The sequence below is a fragment of the Lutjanus erythropterus genome, chromosome 17 (genome assembly GCF_056507025.1).
Source record: "Lutjanus erythropterus isolate fLutEry1 chromosome 17, fLutEry1.hap2, whole genome shotgun sequence".
NCBI lineage: Eukaryota > Metazoa > Chordata > Actinopteri > Lutjaniformes > Lutjanidae > Lutjanus > Lutjanus erythropterus.
The window spans coordinates 11,063,580-11,081,880 of NC_139333.1; the positions used below are offsets into that span (position 1 = coordinate 11,063,580).

Here is an 18,301-nt window from a genome sequence, read left to right on the forward strand (position 1 = left end):
GAGGAATTATGATGTGAATATCCGAGGAGGATACCCGGACACAATATGCACATCCATCTCAGCTGTTCATTCATTTCCACAGTGTGAATGAAGAGCGGCGACATCCCAGCTGCGCTGTTTCACGGTTTGTGAGAGGAGGCTGAAGGTTTGTGTGTTTCAACTCTGTTAATTTGCTATTTCTAGAGAGCTAAGCCGTAAGCCTGCACCAAAAAACACAAGCTGAGTGCTGCCGTTTAAGCCTAAAGCTGGTGTTACTGTAAGGTGTATGTTTGTTTGGAGCATTACAGCTGATATTTCACTCTCCTGTCATTCACACCCGCAGGATATTAGCCATTATTATTTTTTAGCTCCTGTCGTTGGCACTATGCTAATAGCAGCTACATACTGTACTGCACTGTATAACGTACAGTAACAAACATAAACCTATCACTGTTAATTTCACTGTAGCCTCATCGTGTCCGCACTTTCAAGGGATATATGTATGTGCCTATATCTGTATATATACTGTTATTATTATCAATATAAGATGAGTATGTAGTATACAGAGGATACGCCTTTTAACAGCAGCATCCCTGTCGCGTACGCAGTGTTGTGAAATGGAGTGCACTTAAGGTTTTAGCAACAACAACAAAAAGAAAGCCTTTAGCAACTGATGCATTGTTACCTGTATTACCTGTGGTTTGTTTTCCATTTAGCGTGTAGTCTTAAATGTTGAGATGACACAGTAGTTCAGGATGTAGAAAACAGGTCACTAACTTGCACTCAGGGTTGGGTCAGATTACCTTGAAATGTAGTCAAGTCACTGAATACAGGTTACGTGTCATTAGTAATATCATTGGATTACAAAATCTAATGTAATCTGAATTATTTTTAGTTACTTTTGGATAACTCCAGAATTACATGTTGAAAATGATGCACCTTATACATAAACAAATGGTTGCAGCCACAAAAATCTGGGTTCCACAAAAACATGATACCAAGCCAGTTAGAGATAAAATGTTCCTATAATCTGTACTTTATGCACACCTAAGGCTAATAAAAGCAAAGATGTCGGGCTGTGTATTGGCAAACGTCTGATAATATGATATTAATCATGATACAGGGGTTGGGATTTAATATATTGCAATACCATAAAGGTGAAATGTTGCTGTTTTTTAATCTAATCTTTGGAAAACTGCAAGACTTGAAAACAGCACACACATAAAATCATAAAATGCATAAAATCTGATTTAAAAGTTTACATTTTTATGCAATCAGAACAGTGAATTTAGATCACAGAACATAATACTGTAATACTCAAGTGTATCAATATTTTCTTACACCCCTACACCTAATCAGCTTAGATGTTCAGATGTAGTGCTAAAAGATGGATAGCTCTGACCGAACCAAATATAACTGACATCACTATTACAACAAAAAGGTAAGAACATCTGTTTACTTCATGCAGCATGGAGAGAAGCCTCAAGCACAGTGTTCTCTGAAGGTCGTTCACAGTGTTTAACCTTAAATACAAAAACAACAGTTGCTGATTCCATGACAGTGTTGATTCAATCATTAATTCTTCAGATGTTAATGTGTAAGCACAGTAACTTTTAGAGTACAATGTTCCATTGATTTTACACTCAAACTTACAATAATCTTCCTTCCTTACAACTTAGAAACAAAGAATCCCATAATCAATACAATGAATATTCATCATTCATTGTTCATCCTCCACATTCCTCCCTTTTGACACAAAGTGTCAACACACTACATTTGGTGATTTTACATGATAATTACTTAGCAACTCCTTAGTGATTAGCAAAATAATATTAATTATTGATAGTGACTATTTAGAAACATTACAACATTTTCATCTACCAAACTTAAAAATTTTTTTCTTAACAAGGAAAATCTAATCAACTGTTTGGTTGTGTCTGTTGTGGTAGCATCTTCTTCTGGGGTCTTTTGACCCTGCATTTGTGGCATGCCAATGCCACTTCTGATGTCATCTTCTTCTGGGGGTTTCTGGCCCTGCGTAGGAGGCATGCCAATGCCACTCCTGCCCTCTGTGTCTTCTTGCGTCCTTGATGAGTCCATGTGTTGACCACTGTTGGCTTTGTAGGAACTGTCATCTTGTGGCTGACCTGATGGCCAGTATCGAATTCCAACAACTGTTGATCAACCCAATGATGAAAAAGGCAGCCAAGACCTTACAACAGAATTCCTCAGCCAGTCTTTCTGCATTAGGTTTTTTCCAGGAGAGGTATCACTGGAGAAAGGTTTGCACTGGGATGCATGGATGGCAGTCAGGGTTATCAACAGTACCTGGTATGGTCCCGTCCACCGTGGATGATGCCAGTGCTTCCTTCTGACATCCTTGATCACTGCACAGTCACCAGGCTGGATGTTGTGGAGTTGTGCTGATGCAGGAAGGACAGTTTTTACCTTTAGGGAAGATAAGCATCAAAGCATGGTTAAGTGCACAACAATATCTTAATAAGTCATCATCTTCCACAAAACATCTCAAAACCTTTTTAAATGTTAAAAAATACATTTTGCATATTCAGTCTTTACAGTTGGTCAAGTCAGATTACCCTGCTAAAACTACTAAAGTACTGGCACAAACTACAGGTGTACTGTGTGTGAGTAAATGGAGCACTGGTTATCATGACAGAATCTTTGATAGCTTTAAAACTACCATATTTTATGATTTAATGAAAAAAAATGCAATCAAGTAATTTATGATAATGTAATTATAATCCAATTACATATTTCTCAAATGTAATCTGGGCTGATTATAGTTACTTATTTTCTAATCTGATAATGTAATCCTGAGTACATGTAATCCATTACTACCCAACCCTGTTAACCCTGTAACCTAAGTGCAGCTAAAGTGGTGTAAACACGGTCCATGGATCAGTGCCACTTCAACACATGACCCCTTTTGCTTACCCAACTTACACGGGCGCCTTAAAATACACCGGACTACAGACATTGTGCTGTTTATATAACTATTTGGAAATAGTTTGAAAAACCACAGGCCTTCTTCACAGAAGACATTTTAACATGTTACAGCGAGAAAAGCACAGCTGTGAATAATACAATTATTGATGGCTGAATTCCATTTAACTTCTTCAGTGTCAGGGCCCTGATATTGTGCATTCTGGCTCACGGTCATGACTCACTTGGACACTTGAAGAGATCAGAGCCATCGTTTGTGCTACTAGAAACACCTGTGCTTCTCCTGCTCTGAGAAGTCAGCATGTCTGTAAAATAAAGGCAAAGTCTGACTAGAGTTACTAAACTCTAAACTAAACTTCAGTACAATTAAAAAAAACATTCTCAATACCTGTTTTGATACAGGGAAAATGAAACAAAGCAAGCCTAGCCACACAAAATAGGATATTTTTTTCCTTTTCCAAAAAATAACAATCAACACATGATGCTCATATAGAAAAAGTCACTGAACACTGCATGGTTTTGCAGCAAGACAAAATTCAGGCAGGAAAGTAGAGTCACCTGAAATAGGGTCTTGAATAAGGACTTGGATTATTTTTTTTATAGCTTTGGTACTTTTGATAACAAAATTATTGGATATTGTGTTGTTTTAAATGCATGATAGGCCTGTTAAAAATGTTTCAATACTTCTGACAACAGCTTATCTTTGTCAACACTGAACAAGAGAGAGGAAGCACCGAGGTTGGTTTAACGGTCCTCACACTAATGTCTTATAGTAACTGTAACCCCTTATCTCCCACTGACTCTTTGGTGTAGGGGTTATTAGTTTATATGCTCTTTTCTGTGTTATGTTTCTTTGAATGTCATTTGAACACATCTAGTGCTTCCACTAAATTATCTTAATCGTACCATTTCACCTATTTCCACCTTATCCTTTCCAGCCCTGTTGTCCCACTGTTAATTCTATTATAACACATTTTGTGCAGACAAGTATTTGTAAAACCCTCTGAACTTAATTTTAAGATTCAAGGCAAGATCACAAGGATACCATCTGGAAATGTGTATAAAATTCACATGATTCACATGACCTGAATAATGTCATCTGACACACTGTAATGATTCAGCTGTAAATAATGGTGTTGTAAGTGTGAATATTATCTCCAGAGACTATGTGGAACTAACAGGTACAAATTATGTATCTGATATTGTCATGCATTGTGGAATAAATATTATCTGTCTTTAAAGCTACTTTCTCCTGTTCTCCAGGTTCCTGTTGCAGCCATGCCCGTCTCCTTGCTATGGGCGGTGGATGTGTACGGGCGGGTCTACAGCCTGTCCACGGCGGGGCAGCAGTGGGAGCAGTGCCGTGACGCCCAGATGGAGTTCAAGCGGGTGACGGCAGCTCAGCAGTGCTGCTGGGGCATCGCCTGTGACAACAGGATTTACCTCAATGTCCACGCATCTGACCTGCCGGTCCGCTACCAGGAAGAGACCTATGAGAATCAGGTGTGTCTCTTGCACCAGTCAGGGTATTAGAGTTTGTTTCTGGAACATAATTTAGTGAAAGAGGCTGATTATTCAAGTTAAGGTTGAAATAGACAAGGAAAGGAAGCCATTTCATTTATTCTCTCCAGTTAAAAAAAGCCCTAATATTTTTCTGTGACTGTCCTTTATTTCCTGCTCAAAGTATCCTCAGTAAAATCGAAAAAATGGAGTTCCCCCTTCGACTTGTTTTATGTGTGACTGAGTGAGTTACTTTCAGCGCAACATCCTCATACAGCAGTGTCGCACTTCCTCTGTTGCTAACTTCAGCACACTGTCAGCTGTTTGCCTTAATGAGCAAATTAAAGGCACGTTGAAGCAGGTTTTAAGCTAAATACCAGATATACTGAAAGTACTGTATACTGTACATGGAGCTCAAATAGTACAGATTAGATTCACGCTGCAACTTTTTGAACCATCAGGTTCACAGCTGAGTCAGGTTATGTGCATTAGGTCAGTACTCTGTAGTGGTTGTTCTTATGATTTCCTCTCCAGGGTACTAGTAAATTTTTCAAACATAGAGGGGGGGGAGTGTTTGGATTGGATTACAGGGGGAAACCAGAAGAAAACAGTGCCTGGTTCCCCAAAAACTTAGACCAAGGTTTCAATTAAATCAGGCATCAAATCTCAAAAGTGTCATTACCCGTGTATATTCTCTCATGAGTTGCTAGAGGGCTTTTAGTGACCATTTTCCTCAGTAAAATTTTAAGGGGCCCGTACCAGTCTCTTAAAAGTGAAATCATTTGTGGAACATAAGATAATGGTTTAATTTATGATGACTGAAGAGACGGCAGAGATACCAAGATGCATTTTTCGGGAGAGGAACAAACCCACTTAACACTATGAGCAATGTGAGACTCAGTTGTATCATTTTACTGAAACTCACCAGGTTTTCTCCTTTCATCTCCTTTCTTGCTGTCACAGTAATATTTTTAATTTCTTCATTACTTCATCTATGGTTTGTTTCACAGCAAGGTTTCTCACATTAGTTTTGTCACTTACGTCTTGCCACATTTTGTGCTCGTGTGTATTTATTAGAGCTGCCTGGTTAAATTTTCTTTGGATTATGCGCCTGTGGTTTCCTTCTAGGAGAACAACATTGTCATCTTTTGTCCAGTTTCGATTTCTTTTTCTGCTGTATCCTCTTTGTTGGCCATTTTGGAGAAGTTAGCTAATACTTAAAGAATGATCTGAGTGAAGCAGAACCATGGTTACTCAAGTGCACATGTGCTGTATTATGACTGTAACTGCTGTAAAAACCTTAGTCTGAACACTTAGACCAAAAGACAACCTAAGAGGCTTTATGCAGCACTCGTAATATGTCATCTCCATCTGTCAGCGATGGAATCCTGTTGATGGTTTCTCTGAGCGTTTGTTGCCAAGCGACCGCTGGCAGTGGAGTGATGTCACGGGTCTGCAACACCAACCTCTGGACAGCTTTCAGCTTCCTTCCAGCAGCTGGGAATGGGAGGGCGACTGGTACGTGGATGAAAACTTTGAGGGAGAGCCCACAGAGAAAGGGGTGAGTGTCCAGTTATTGCTTTACTTGCATCTCTACTTGAGCATCAGTTTCTGTTTTATATTCCTGACCTTTTTTTAAAGGAGCAGTAAGCCATTCTGGAGAAAGACAGTTGATCGCTGAGTCTCATTTCCAGGTCGTAAAATACTGAACCGAGCTGACAACGCAAAGCATCCGTATTTGGTTGGTGGATTGGTTGCTCGGTCTGTTTTTTTTACGACCTGAATGAGGCTTTCTCCAGAATGGCTTACTGCACCTATAGTGATTGTGGGGTTTGTATCTGCAGGGGTGGAGCTATGCCATAGACTTCCCCGCCACCTACACCAAAGACAAGAAGTGGAACTCCTGTGTCCGTCGCAGGCGATGGCTCCGCTACAGGAGGTACAAGGCCATGGACACCTGGGCTAAGGTGGGTGCTGTACTTTATGTCTGTTTGTGTGTGTTTCTGCGTGCAAAAGTTTGTTTGTTCACCTGCGTCTCTCTTTCTGTGTGTGCTGACAGATCCCCTCACAGCTGACGACTCTACCAGATCCCTTCAGTGACATCAGCTGTGGAGGTTGGGAGATCAGTGAGGAGCCCAGAGGCCGCCTGTCACTGTGGGCTGTGTCCTTGCAGGGCAAGGTACACACACACACACACACACTCACCCAACACCCATCTTATTCTTACGTATCCATGGCAATGTACTTCAAGGCTTGATTAGCCTGTAATTTACAAAATGAATGCTGTAAAGGAGCAATAATCATTAATCAGTTACACAGTGATAAAGCATAGTTGTAACATTTGCTGTCATGCAGAGTATAAAATGTGTCATGCTTTATAAAATAGAACTTCTATTAAAAGTATCTAATGTAATTCATTTGGCTCGTCTATACACACATGTACTAAGGATATGTTTGTGTGTTTTATTATTGTTAACTTTGTTAATGCCCGTAGCAAGATCACACACTCCACCCTCTTGTCACATCAGATAAACAAACAACTGTATTTGCGTTTCTTGGTGTCCTGCTATCGCTCTAGATTATCTAACCCTCCTCTGCTCTCCCTCCAGGTTTGGTTCAGAGAGGGAATCTATCACCATAATCCTGAGGGTTCTCTGTGGGAGGAGGTGCCTCTCCCCGGGGAGGTCATCCAGATCAGCTGCGGCCCGGGGGATCTGGTGTGGGCAGTGCTGTGGGAGGGGCAGCTCATTGTCAGGGAGGGCATCGGCCGAGACTGCCCAAAAGGTACGGCGGCTCACACGGTGGGAGGAGCATGTGTTTTTGGTGTGATCATGTTGCTTGTGTATAATATTTTCTGCGTGTCAGGTACCTCCTGGGCGATCGTGGATTCTCCCAGTCCTGATGTTGGTGCCACACATGTAGCTGTGGGAGTCAACGTTGTTTGGGCTTTGACCAAGGACAGCAAAGTAAGAAAATTCTGTAATGGCCATTATGAAAGGCAAAAAAGTCAAACCAGCTATCTTTTAATAAAATGGTCATCAAGTATACTTTTAAGTGTTGTTTATTTTATCATATTATCATTGTCCAATATCTTACTTAAATTATTATATAGGCATGTAGAGATGCTGATTAAACAGTATGATTATTGTATGTTTGTGTCTTGGACTGGTCATGGTAAAAGGCCACTCTAACATGTGCAGTTTTACAGTAAATTAAATAAAGACATTTATTTCACATTGGACTATGGTTATTTCACACAGGGCTGCAGATACCATTTTTTCCCAGGAGGGCAAAGTCATGACCCACCGTACTCTGCCTCTGATTAGTAGACTGATATTCTTTCCCTAACCCTAACCAGTCACTCCTCATGTTTAAACCTAACCAGCCCAGTCAATGAAGGCATCAGGTACTCACCAGTTATACAGAACTTATCGCCCTGCAGTCAAAAAAATATAGGATAGCTAAAAAAGAGGAAAGCTGCATTACTTTAGCAAAGAGAAACAGACTACTCTGGCAAATTAAGGCTAAACAGATGTTAACCATGGTGTTTCAGCAGATGTGTGTTATACTAAAGAGCAGTTTACTCCTCATTCTCCTGCTCTGCCAGGTGTGGTTCAGACGCGGCGTGAACTCCCACAATCCCTGTGGCTCCGGCTGGATCAGCATGGTGGGAGAAATGATCATGATCAATGTAGGACTCAATGATCAGGTGAATTCAAGTCACAGGACATCACATCCTGTGCTAAACTCCTCTCTGCTGGCTTACTTTTAGTGTAAAATCATGGGATGTGAACATACTAAAGTCAATCTGCTGCTGCTGTTGTTGTGTGCAGGTGTTGGCGATCAGCAGTGAGGATCGGGCAGTGTACCTCCGACAAGGTGTGACCTCCAGTGAACTGAGTGGGAAAACCTGGAAAGCCATCAGCGTCCCCCGAGACGGAGACAGATCCCACTCCAGCGCCAGCGGAAACAGCCTGCAGAGGTGGAGGGGCCTCAGTGGACACACACACACACACACACACATATACACACATACAGATTCCTGGAAAAAAAAATCACACTCTAGTCATTTTAATATGTTCGGTGGTAGGTGCAGTTCTGGAAATATGGTAAAGTTATAACAGTAACAGATTGTTTGTTTGAAAACATAACTAAAAATTGATTGTGCTTTGCTGTGCAGTCATCAAGACTTTGAGAACCCCTGGTATATGCAATATAAAACTGCTTCCTGGGAAAACAATAGTAAATTAATCCAGTTCGTTTTTCTCTCCCTCTTCACAGCGCTGGATGCTACTTCTGTGGTGAGGTTCGCACTCAGTCAGTAGTGAGCGATGTGGAATCAGACACAGAGAAAGGATCTACAGATGGAGCCAGCTGCCTCGTCACCTCCGCCTCCCCAGAGTCCCTTATTGACGCCCACACAGACCACTCTGACCAACCTACAGAGACTCCCAAACCCCGCATCCCCAAAGTCACCAGTGACAGCTTCATCTCTGAACTCGTCTCTGATCGAGAACCCACAAAGACCTCGAGAGATGTTCCGGAGGAGGACACCATCCCAGAAGAAGGGGAGGTCAAAGTCCCCTGTGCCGGTGTAGCTCTTTCCCCAAGCCAGTCTGGAGGTCCTCTGGACCCCCAGTGGAGTAACGTGGATCTGGAGGAGGCGCAGGGCCAGCAGGCACAGACTGGAGCAGTGCTGGACACAGCTGACACCTGCAGCTTGTCATCAGTGGCCACATACACTCTGGCCATGGAGGACCCATATGGGGCTGATGAGCACCCTCTGTGGGCGTGGGTCAGTGGAGGAGGCTGCAGTGTGGACAGTCACTCCCAACTCAACTGGTTCAACAGCTCCATGAACGCTTCATGTGAGTTAAATGAAATAGATGTCACTGAAAATCTAGGTTGTTGTGGAGTTAACACAACGGGGGTGTTAGGGGTGTTACAATATTAAATCAAAAATCTTTCGACTTGAGTTTTCAGTTTCCATAATCAAAATCAAAGGCAGAATCTGCAGTTTTCCCAGTATTTTTTTTCTCCTCCCCTACCTACTTGCAGCTGACGTGTGTCTGGTGAAAAAAGCAAACAAAAAAACAACACTTCAAAAATGTAAGTGACAGTTTTTATTGATCTTTCCTTTCTGTCCTTCCCAGCTTTGATCCAATCTGTCCAATCCATGAGTCTGTCTGTCACCCCGGCCCAGACGGCAGCCTGGCGGAAACAAATCTTTGAGCAACTCAGCGAGAGGACCAAAAGAGAGATGGATAATTTCAGACATTATGAACAAGCCATAGAGCAGGTACATGCAGTACAGGAACAGGGAAGACCTGGCCAACAGCAGGAGCTCTTCTACTTGATCTTTAGGATATTTGTTGTTTTTAAATTCACTTCTGTCCTCATTTCTTCCCCTGTCCTCATGCAGTCTGTGTGGGTGAAGAAGGGAACCATGCAGTGGTGGAGAGACTGGAAGCCAAACAAGTGGATAGATGTTCATTTTGCCCTGGAGCAGTTCTCAGGACCAGAGGGCAACAAGGACGGCATCCTTTTCATCTATTACAACTTTTATGAGGAGAAGAAGGTGAACAAGAAGTTTGAGTGTGTAGATTAGACTTTTCATTTGCCTTCTTGAGGGAAATAATTAAGTATCAAGGTCAGATCGTCACAATGAGCTTCTCTGACAGTGGAATGAGTCATTCAAGTGAATCAGTACTGCTGTTCCTCTCTTGCACTCACTACTGCTTTTCTCCTCTTCTCCCATACTCTATTTACTTTTTTTCACTTTCTATCTTCCTCTTCCTCTTCTGTGCAGTACCTTCATGCCTTCGTCAACGAGGTCACCATCCTCGTTCCTGTCCTAAATGACTCCAAACACACTTTTGCCATCTACACTCCTGAGCGGACCAAACAGAGGTGGCCAATCAGATTGGCAGCAGCCACAGAGCTAGAGATGCACGACTGGGTACGTATGAAAACACAACAGCATTTTTACAGAAAACCTTATTAAACCTTATCATTATTATTATTATTAGATATTAGTGACAAAATTATAAGTATCTACTACAAAGAACAAATACTAGCTCATCATATGTATCAAAATAAAATATAAAATACTGTATGAGAAAATGTATTTAATTAAAATATGAGTAATTTGAAAATACAAAAATGTTTTCTAAACTAATATAATCACATTTTAGTTATTTAGTAGCCTTAATATGGATCTAACCATTGACCTTAACCCTGTACATCAAAAAGATTAGCTCTTTTAATTTTCCCCCATCATAGTTTTGTAGTGATCAATCAGTATATTTTAGAGGTGGGAGGCTGCATACTCATGGTGCACACTGGGTGGTTTCTTTCAATTAAAGCGACCACTGACTGAGTGAATGAAGGGTTAGTGTTAGTCATTTGCATTTAGCCAAAGACTGGGATTAGGCTAATTAGTGTATTTTGGTTTTTTTCTAGAGTTTTAACCAATGGATAAAAAGTGTCCTACATGCTATTTTTGTCTGTCCAGGAAAAAACACATTATAAAATACTCAAAAATAATAAATAATGTATTGTATGTATTACATCTCTTGCTGTAATTTGGTAAAATGTGTATTATTATACTACATTATACAAAAATTAATAGTTTGTGGAACTTCAGTCTGTACTTGTTCTTATGCAGCATTTCAGTCAAGGACCTTCCCCCGGCAGTACTGAGGCATAAAGCATGATAAATAAATGCTTCATAATAAATTTTTATGTGCAAAGGCAGACAGTTTTTATTTGCTTTCGTGGACTGCACAGATTCCCCACAGGAAAAATGTTGAAGAACAAACTGGGACTCTCTGAAGACATTTGATATGAAAACACGCTTTTGTAATTTCCTTTTTATGACCTCCCTGCTGTCTAATGACTTCTCATTTGTCTCTCCCTCCCCTCCCAACCCAATCTGTCGGCCCTCGCCTCCCTCCCGGTTTCAAGCTGGCGTTGTTGAGCCTGTCGTGTTGCGACTCCAGGGGGATCCAGGGTCCTCCCTCCAAACAGGCCATCTGGTCAATCACCTGTAAAGGGGACATCTTTGTCAGTGAGCCCTCTCCTGCTCTGGAGGCCATGCCTTACCCCACACCCTGCGACCAGATGTAAGAATTATCCGCACATTAGTCTAATGCAGGAAAAAAAAATATGAGAGATAAGTGTGTAAATAATTTGCGTAATCACTCAGCCTTTATGAAGCATTTCGTCCTTTCTGCAGGTTCTGGCGGCAGGTCGGAGGTCACCTCCGTGTGGTGGAGTGTAACAGCGTTGGTGTAGTGTGGGGGATTGGCTACGACCACACGGCCTGGGTTTACACTGGGGGTTATGGAGGAGGCTTCTTCCAGGGTCTGGCCAGCAGCACAGACAACATCTACACACAGACAGATGTCAAGAGCGTCTACATCTACGAGAACCAGAGGTGGAACCCCGTTACTGGCTACACAAACAGGTAGAGTACTCACTCCGGGCAATGCTGAGATTCAAGGTAAAGAGGGAAGTTTGTACTTTCACTGTATACTTACTTACTCTGTATCTATATTTGCAAAGGAGACTGGACACTGATGTGGGTTTAAGCTGATTTTGTATTAATATTGGCATTAAATTATGAAATATATTTCCACATCCTCACATAAACTGTACTCAAACTGGGCTCACTGAACAATAAGAAACTGGAAAAAGTGTTTAATGAATCGAAGGATTCAGTTTCCCTTCTAAATACAATTTTTTTACATTAAAGGTTTTAAAAAAATATAATATCACTTGAAAGAAATAATCTTGCTTGCAATGATGCAGTGTTCGTGTTTCTGGATGTGTTATTCCTACTGCAGTTCACAGTATTATGATATTCTACATATGTATATCAATATTAGGATATATTATAATAATATTAGATTAAAGTACTTGTGCAAAAAAGGCAGAACTCCAAAAAGTACTGTGTTAGATTTTTGTTTTTTTTCCTGAATAAAATGGGGTTCTAACAGGTGCTGGAAAATCCATGAAAACACTTGAATTTAAATGTAATGTTTTCATGGTTTGAATTTGCATTCATATTGGATAAAACGCTTGAAACTGTACCCGCATTGCCTTCATAATAAATCCCTGTGTAACTGAATAGGCTGCTCTGCTGGAGTCTCGCTTGCCTCTCTGCATGTGTGGCTACACTTAGTGTGATCTGTTTGTTGATGTGTGCCCTCTGATGGAACAGTGAGTGTGAGGACGACAGACAACAACATGCGGGGAGTTCGCTCTGTCAATGAGCGTTAATAAAGAAAAGGATTTTATTGAAATGCCAATGCTTTTTACCAACAGGTGACATATTTTGACTCATGAAACTTTGTTGTGTTTTCCATTACTTTGTCACTCTTTTGTTAAATTCTGCCAAGAAACTGGTTGTTTATATCACAATAACATCTACTTTAATGTGATAAAGAAATGAGATGTGGCCACGTCTTTGGAAAAAGGTGTAGGAACCCTGATAATAACAAGCAACTTTGGACAGATTATCATATTGTTTGTGCTTTCCTGGATAACATAATCAAATTTAGGTGCCAACAAATGACTTTCCAGGCAAATATGACTGACTGAGTGACATGTCTGTGTCTATGATAGCAGGGAGTCTGAAAAAAATGGATTTATACATTTAAGATCTGTGATAAAAGTGCAGTGATTACACATTTCTATTTTTACTGTTTCTGTTTTTACTTAACATCTCATGGAAATGAAATATACTATAAAAATGCCATCTGTCACCGCACCTTACTTTACTTAACACTATGATGTGCCAAATGCAAACATCACTATTACAGCTGAAGTACATTTTGTTTTTGACAATTTGATTTGAAGTATGTAAAGTCAGTCACGGCTCATTTAAAGTGCGTTTGGTTTATTTTAGAGGGCTGCCTACAGACCGATACATGTGGAGTGATGCATCAGGACTACACGAGTGCACAAAAACAAATATGAAACCTCCCTCCCCCCAGTGGACATGGGTGCGTACAGCTACAGACACACACACCGGGGAATGCCCTCTGGTGATATGAAACCAGTCCTGTAGTGCAAAGATTAAACACCGTCCTTCTATTCTAAACATTAGTTAGGAAACTATAAATATTTGACCAAAAATACAGAGGTATTATGTTTCACTTCCTCTGTTTGCTGTTTTCAGGTGTCTGACTGGGCTATTGACTACAGCGTCTCTGGAGGGACAGACAGAGAAGGTTGGCAGTATGCAGCTGATTTTCCAGCGTAGGTTTCATTTGTCGTTCTTCAAACCCACCTGCTGGATCGCTTGTTTCAAACTCTGCTGCCCTCATAATTAATGACCTTCATTTATTTATTTTATCCTGTGATTCTTCCTTCCTCTTCCTCATCTCTTCATGCAGGTCGTATCACGGCCATAAAACGATGAAGGACTTTGTGCGTCGCAGGCGGTGGGCCAGGTACTATAAAAAGCAACACTGGCATATTAGTCCCTCCAATATATTTGCTCAGCAGGTACACAGTGGTCCAAGAGTGCGCTTGACATTTGCAGTTTTTGTTTGTATGTTTGTGTAGCTTTTTTAGAAAGTCAGTGCAGACTTAGCAGAGGAGACAGAGCAGAGAGTCATGAATAATGACATCTGACAGGAGTTAAATGATATAAAATGACATATAGAGGTGTTGGACAAGGGACATCTTTACTGTCACTGATGTTTTTGAGTCTGACAAATTGTTGGTAGTACTTAGTGTTGTAGTAAATTGTATAATAGTGTACAGGTGTTGTTTTCTATTCAGGGTCAGGTCACCGTAGCCCTGGAACATTTTCTTATATTGGCTTTTCACCAGAAGTGGATTTCCTAGCAAATTGGCTGGTTAATTATAGCTGCAGATCCGGACCCTGTTCTTCAGACACAGATAACTGAAATATCCAGATGAGAATGTTGATGATTTTTATGAGAACATGCAGGTTACTGAGAAATCACTGAACCATGGGAGCAATTTTATTATGCTATTATGGAATAAACTAGAGCTGCCACAATTAGTCATTTGAACATTTGTCAACTATTAAATTAATCAGATCAATGATGGTTGATTTATCATTTTAGTCAAAAATGACCAGATTCTCTGATTTCAGCTTCTCAAATGTGAATATTTTCTGGTTTCTTAAATCTTCTCTGACAGTAAATTAAGTGAACAGTAAACAAGACATTTGAGGACATCACCTTGGGCTTTGGAAAACACTGATCAACATTTTTCACAATTTTCTGACATTTTATAGGCCAAATAACTAATTGATTACTTGTGAAAATGATTGCCAGATAATTGATAATGTAAATAATCATTAGTTGCAGCCCTGCAATAAATCCCTATGCTTACATAAGATATAAAGCAATATAAAAGTTAGCACACTAAAAAAGCACAAAATGCAGTTTGAGAAACTGAACAAAAAGCCATAAAATCAGCTCAGAGATTCCGACTATAAAAGGGATGATAAAACAAATAGCTGCCAGGAAACATATCATTTAATTTGACATAAAAAATGGAAATTTGCCATCCGAACAATAAAACATATTAAATGTTTAACCGCAGAACAAAAAGTCTCTTGCACGTCACGTATCGCGTGGCTGCTGATATTGCAATTAAAATCTACCGTCTTTTGCATTGTGTTTTTCCTTCTGCACAGGAAGTGTAAATTGACCACCACGGGACCCTGGCAAGAAATTCCACCTATCCCACTGAGCGATGTGACCATCCTGCCGTGTGCAGCTCAGAGCAGCGTGGACGTGGTTTCTCTGTGGGCCATCAGCAACAAGGGAGACGTGCTCTGCCGACTGGGAGTCACGGCACTGACGCCTGCTGTGAGTCATGTTTACTGTATGCATGCAGAGCAGACGCCTCATGAACAGGTTAAACGCCATTTGATGAGCCACCCATAAACATTCAAAGCTGTTGTTCTGTTTTAACTGCATCCGTGCACAACAGAACCACTCTGTCCTTCTTGGGTTTGGACAGTGAGTGGAATCCTTTTCTTATCTTTAGTCTGAATGGATGCTTTTCTGACACAATAATCGTTCAGGACTTTCATATGTTTTTGTTAATTATAATTATACAGGAAACAATTAGAAATGACATTACAGATGTTAAAATGTGTCACATTTAAACCTGTGTGACCCTCTGGACCCCCCTCTGGAGTAATCTGTGAACATGTTTTATTTATAGTAAAATAACTTTATTTTACTGAGTTGGGATAAAGTCACTTTATATGTAAATATACTTTATTGTGAATTAATTCCTTAAAGCTGTTCTGCTCTATTTGTTTGTATAAATACTGACTATTATGTAGTAATATTTCAAGTGATTATCACTAAAGATTTGCACTTTTTTCATGTATTTTAGGTTCCTTGCAACTTTATTCTTTGTTAAATTGAGAAAATGAGAAAACAGACTTTTTAGTCAAATTTATACTGAAAAATACAATGCATGTTACAATACCAAGATTAACCTGGATGTTGTGGATGGTTTAAAAGTGGTTTACAGCTCATAAAGGAAAGAATCGTATTACAACACAAAGTAAACACAGAAACAAGACGACAAAAAACTTGAGTGCAGTGAGGAAGATGGTGGGAGTTGAATCAGTGGTTGTGGGTGTGTCCATCAGATGGTGTTTATATGCCTATTTGAAATGTGTAATAGAGGCTATCGTGCTAATGTAATTATAGGACTTTGATACATGAGTGCGACAGCTGCAAACAAAAACAGTTTAAAAAGTACTTGGAGGTATTTGTTTTAACATCTTTTCCTCCTCGCTGGTCCATCAGGGATCCTCGTGGCTCCACGTGGGAACTGATCAGCCCTTCAAGTCCATCTCCATCGGAGCTGCCAGCCAGGTTTGGGCCATCGCCAGGGACGGTTCTGCCTTTTACAGAGGATCTGTCTCTGAACAAAGCCCAGCAGGTCAGTGGGAGAAACTGTGATGTTCTGTGTGAAAGAACAAAACATTTACTTAAAAAGATTTGCTTAATAATTAACTGAGTTAAGGAAAATCACAATCACAACACTGGAGCAAAGTAAAATATAACCCAGCCGTTTCTTTTCCTTCCATTTTCCTTGTTTTCTTCCCTCTAACCAACTCCACCCCACCATGACATGATGGACCAGAGCAATAGGCTGCAACAATTAGTTGATTAATCAATCAGTTCAGTTACTTTTCAAGCAAAATACAATATTTTATATACTAAACCACTGACCGATCAATCATGAAAATAACTGGCAGATTAATCAGCGGTGAGGATAATTGTTAGTTTTAGCTCTGCCAGGCCTTGTACATGAACAAAGGCCCCAAAATAGACATAAAAACAACAGAAATAAACTTAAGTACAACCAAGGAAACAAAACCCGTCAGCCTCTGATGCACATGATGATTTTCATTCACGCAGTATTATGTGCTGTGTCTCCCCCTGCAGGAGACTGTTGGTACCACATCCCCTCTCCATGCAAACAGAAGCTGAAGCAGGTCTGTGTCGGCAGGACGTCAGTCTACACTGTAGATGAAAATGGTAAAAAAAAAGATTACCTGATATACCTGATGTTCATGTTTTTTGTTAGACTTATTCTGATCATGTGTCCGATGCAACGGTTTCCTGTCTAGGAAACCTGTGGTACCGGCAGGGTGTGACCCCAAGCTACCCTCAGGGCTCCTCCTGGGAACACATTTCTAATAATGTACGCAAGGTCTCTGTAGGGCCTCTGGACCAGGTCAGTACCAGGATATCAGTGCTGCAATATGGATCTTTTTTCACCTTTTATTACTGTCTACACTGAAATAAATAGAAATTTGTTTTTTGTGATTGGGGGGTTGGGACATTTTATTTGAACAGGGTAATAGATTTATAATGAACTCTGCAAAGAAATTGTTACTTTAGCTGTTATCCTTTGGATTTTTTTGTTGTTTGTGTGTCTGATCAGTCGGATCTGAATCAACTGATTTGTGGTGTTTTGTTGTTGTTGTTGTTGTTGTGGTGCAGGTGTGGATAATTGCAGACAGGGTGCAGGGCAGTCACAGTCTGAGCTGTGGAACAGTGTGCCATCGACTCGGAGTCCAACCAATGGAGCCTAAAGGACAGTCGTGGGATTACGGCATTGGGGTAAGACACCAAAAGAAGTAAACGTACTACAGTGTTGTCAGGGATCCTTTTATTTACTTGCAAAAGTCTAGAATATTTTTTTTTGCATGATGTAGGCAGTGATTTTAGTTTTATATCAGATTATAGGTTTTTACAGGTGCTGGAAATCCTTGAAAACACTTGAATTTTAATGTCGTGTTTTCAAGGGAAAGGAAAGTGCTTGGGTTTTGGATAAAGTGCTTTAAACTGTTTTAAATTGTGATTGCATCACTTTCATAACAAATCCTTTTTTATGATTAAAGCTAAATCGTAAATAGGTTTACTTGCCTAATTTCTCTTCCTCTCTCTCCTTCTCTTTCTCTGTCTCTCTTGCTGTCTTTCAGGGTGGGTGGGACCACATCACAGTGAGGGGGAACTCCATGGAGCCGCCCCGTGTCCGTCTCCCCTCTCTAACAGACCCGTCAGCCGCAGCCCCTCGGAGCCCCTTCCCTGTCAGGAACACAGAGGTCAACAGCAGTGCTGTGGAATAGTGGCCACACGCTTATCACACAAACAAAGATACACAAACACGTACAGCACACAGCCATCCTAAACCTCATCACCTTTGTAGTAAACCTTTGTAGATAATTCAGGGCAACATTTAGTCTTCACATCACTGCAGTCAGCGTGAACAGAAAGTTGTGACTTTTGGACCCTCAGAACAATTTTAAATGTGGAGATGAATCTGTCTCCTTGTC

At 40.6% G+C, this 18,301-nt stretch overlaps 1 protein-coding gene across 2 annotated transcripts; it reads left to right on the plus strand.

Annotated features, from left to right (window-relative positions):
• Positions 1-18,299, plus strand: tecpr1a (tectonin beta-propeller repeat containing 1a). Of its 2 annotated transcripts, XM_084741158.1 has the most exons (24): positions 1-145; positions 4,207-4,446; positions 5,822-6,004; positions 6,288-6,410; positions 6,503-6,622; positions 7,053-7,227; positions 7,309-7,409; positions 8,051-8,152; positions 8,277-8,425; positions 8,725-9,311; positions 9,597-9,742; positions 9,866-10,021; positions 10,253-10,402; positions 11,410-11,567; positions 11,681-11,911; positions 13,355-13,451; positions 13,628-13,707; positions 13,845-13,901; positions 15,125-15,299; positions 16,260-16,395; positions 16,905-16,997; positions 17,090-17,196; positions 17,466-17,585; positions 17,948-18,299. In XM_084741158.1, the coding sequence occupies exons 2-24, from the start codon at positions 4,222-4,224 to the stop codon at positions 18,092-18,094; spliced, it is 3,618 nt and encodes a 1,205-aa protein (XP_084597284.1). In that variant the 5' UTR covers positions 1-145; positions 4,207-4,221; the 3' UTR covers positions 18,095-18,299. The 2 variants fall into 2 exon arrangements, with proteins under 2 accessions (XP_084597284.1, XP_084597285.1); XM_084741159.1 differs by lacking the exons at positions 16,260-16,395; positions 16,905-16,997; positions 17,090-17,196; positions 17,466-17,585; positions 17,948-18,299 and having other exon boundaries at positions 13,845-13,956; positions 15,125-15,265.
• The last annotated feature ends 2 nt before the right edge of the window (positions 18,300-18,301 follow it).

Excerpts from the sequence above, each read along its gene's own strand:
- tecpr1a (XM_084741158.1), top strand. The coding sequence starts at position 4,222 with ATGCCCGTCTCCTTGCTATGGGCGGTGGATGTGTACGGGCGGGTCTAC. Across the intron at positions 8,426-8,724 it reads AGCGGAAACAGCCTGCAGAG|CGCTGGATGCTACTTCTGTG; the intron begins GTGGAGGGGCCT and ends CCCTCTTCACAG. Across the intron at positions 11,568-11,680 it reads CCCACACCCTGCGACCAGAT|GTTCTGGCGGCAGGTCGGAG; the intron begins GTAAGAATTATC and ends TCCTTTCTGCAG.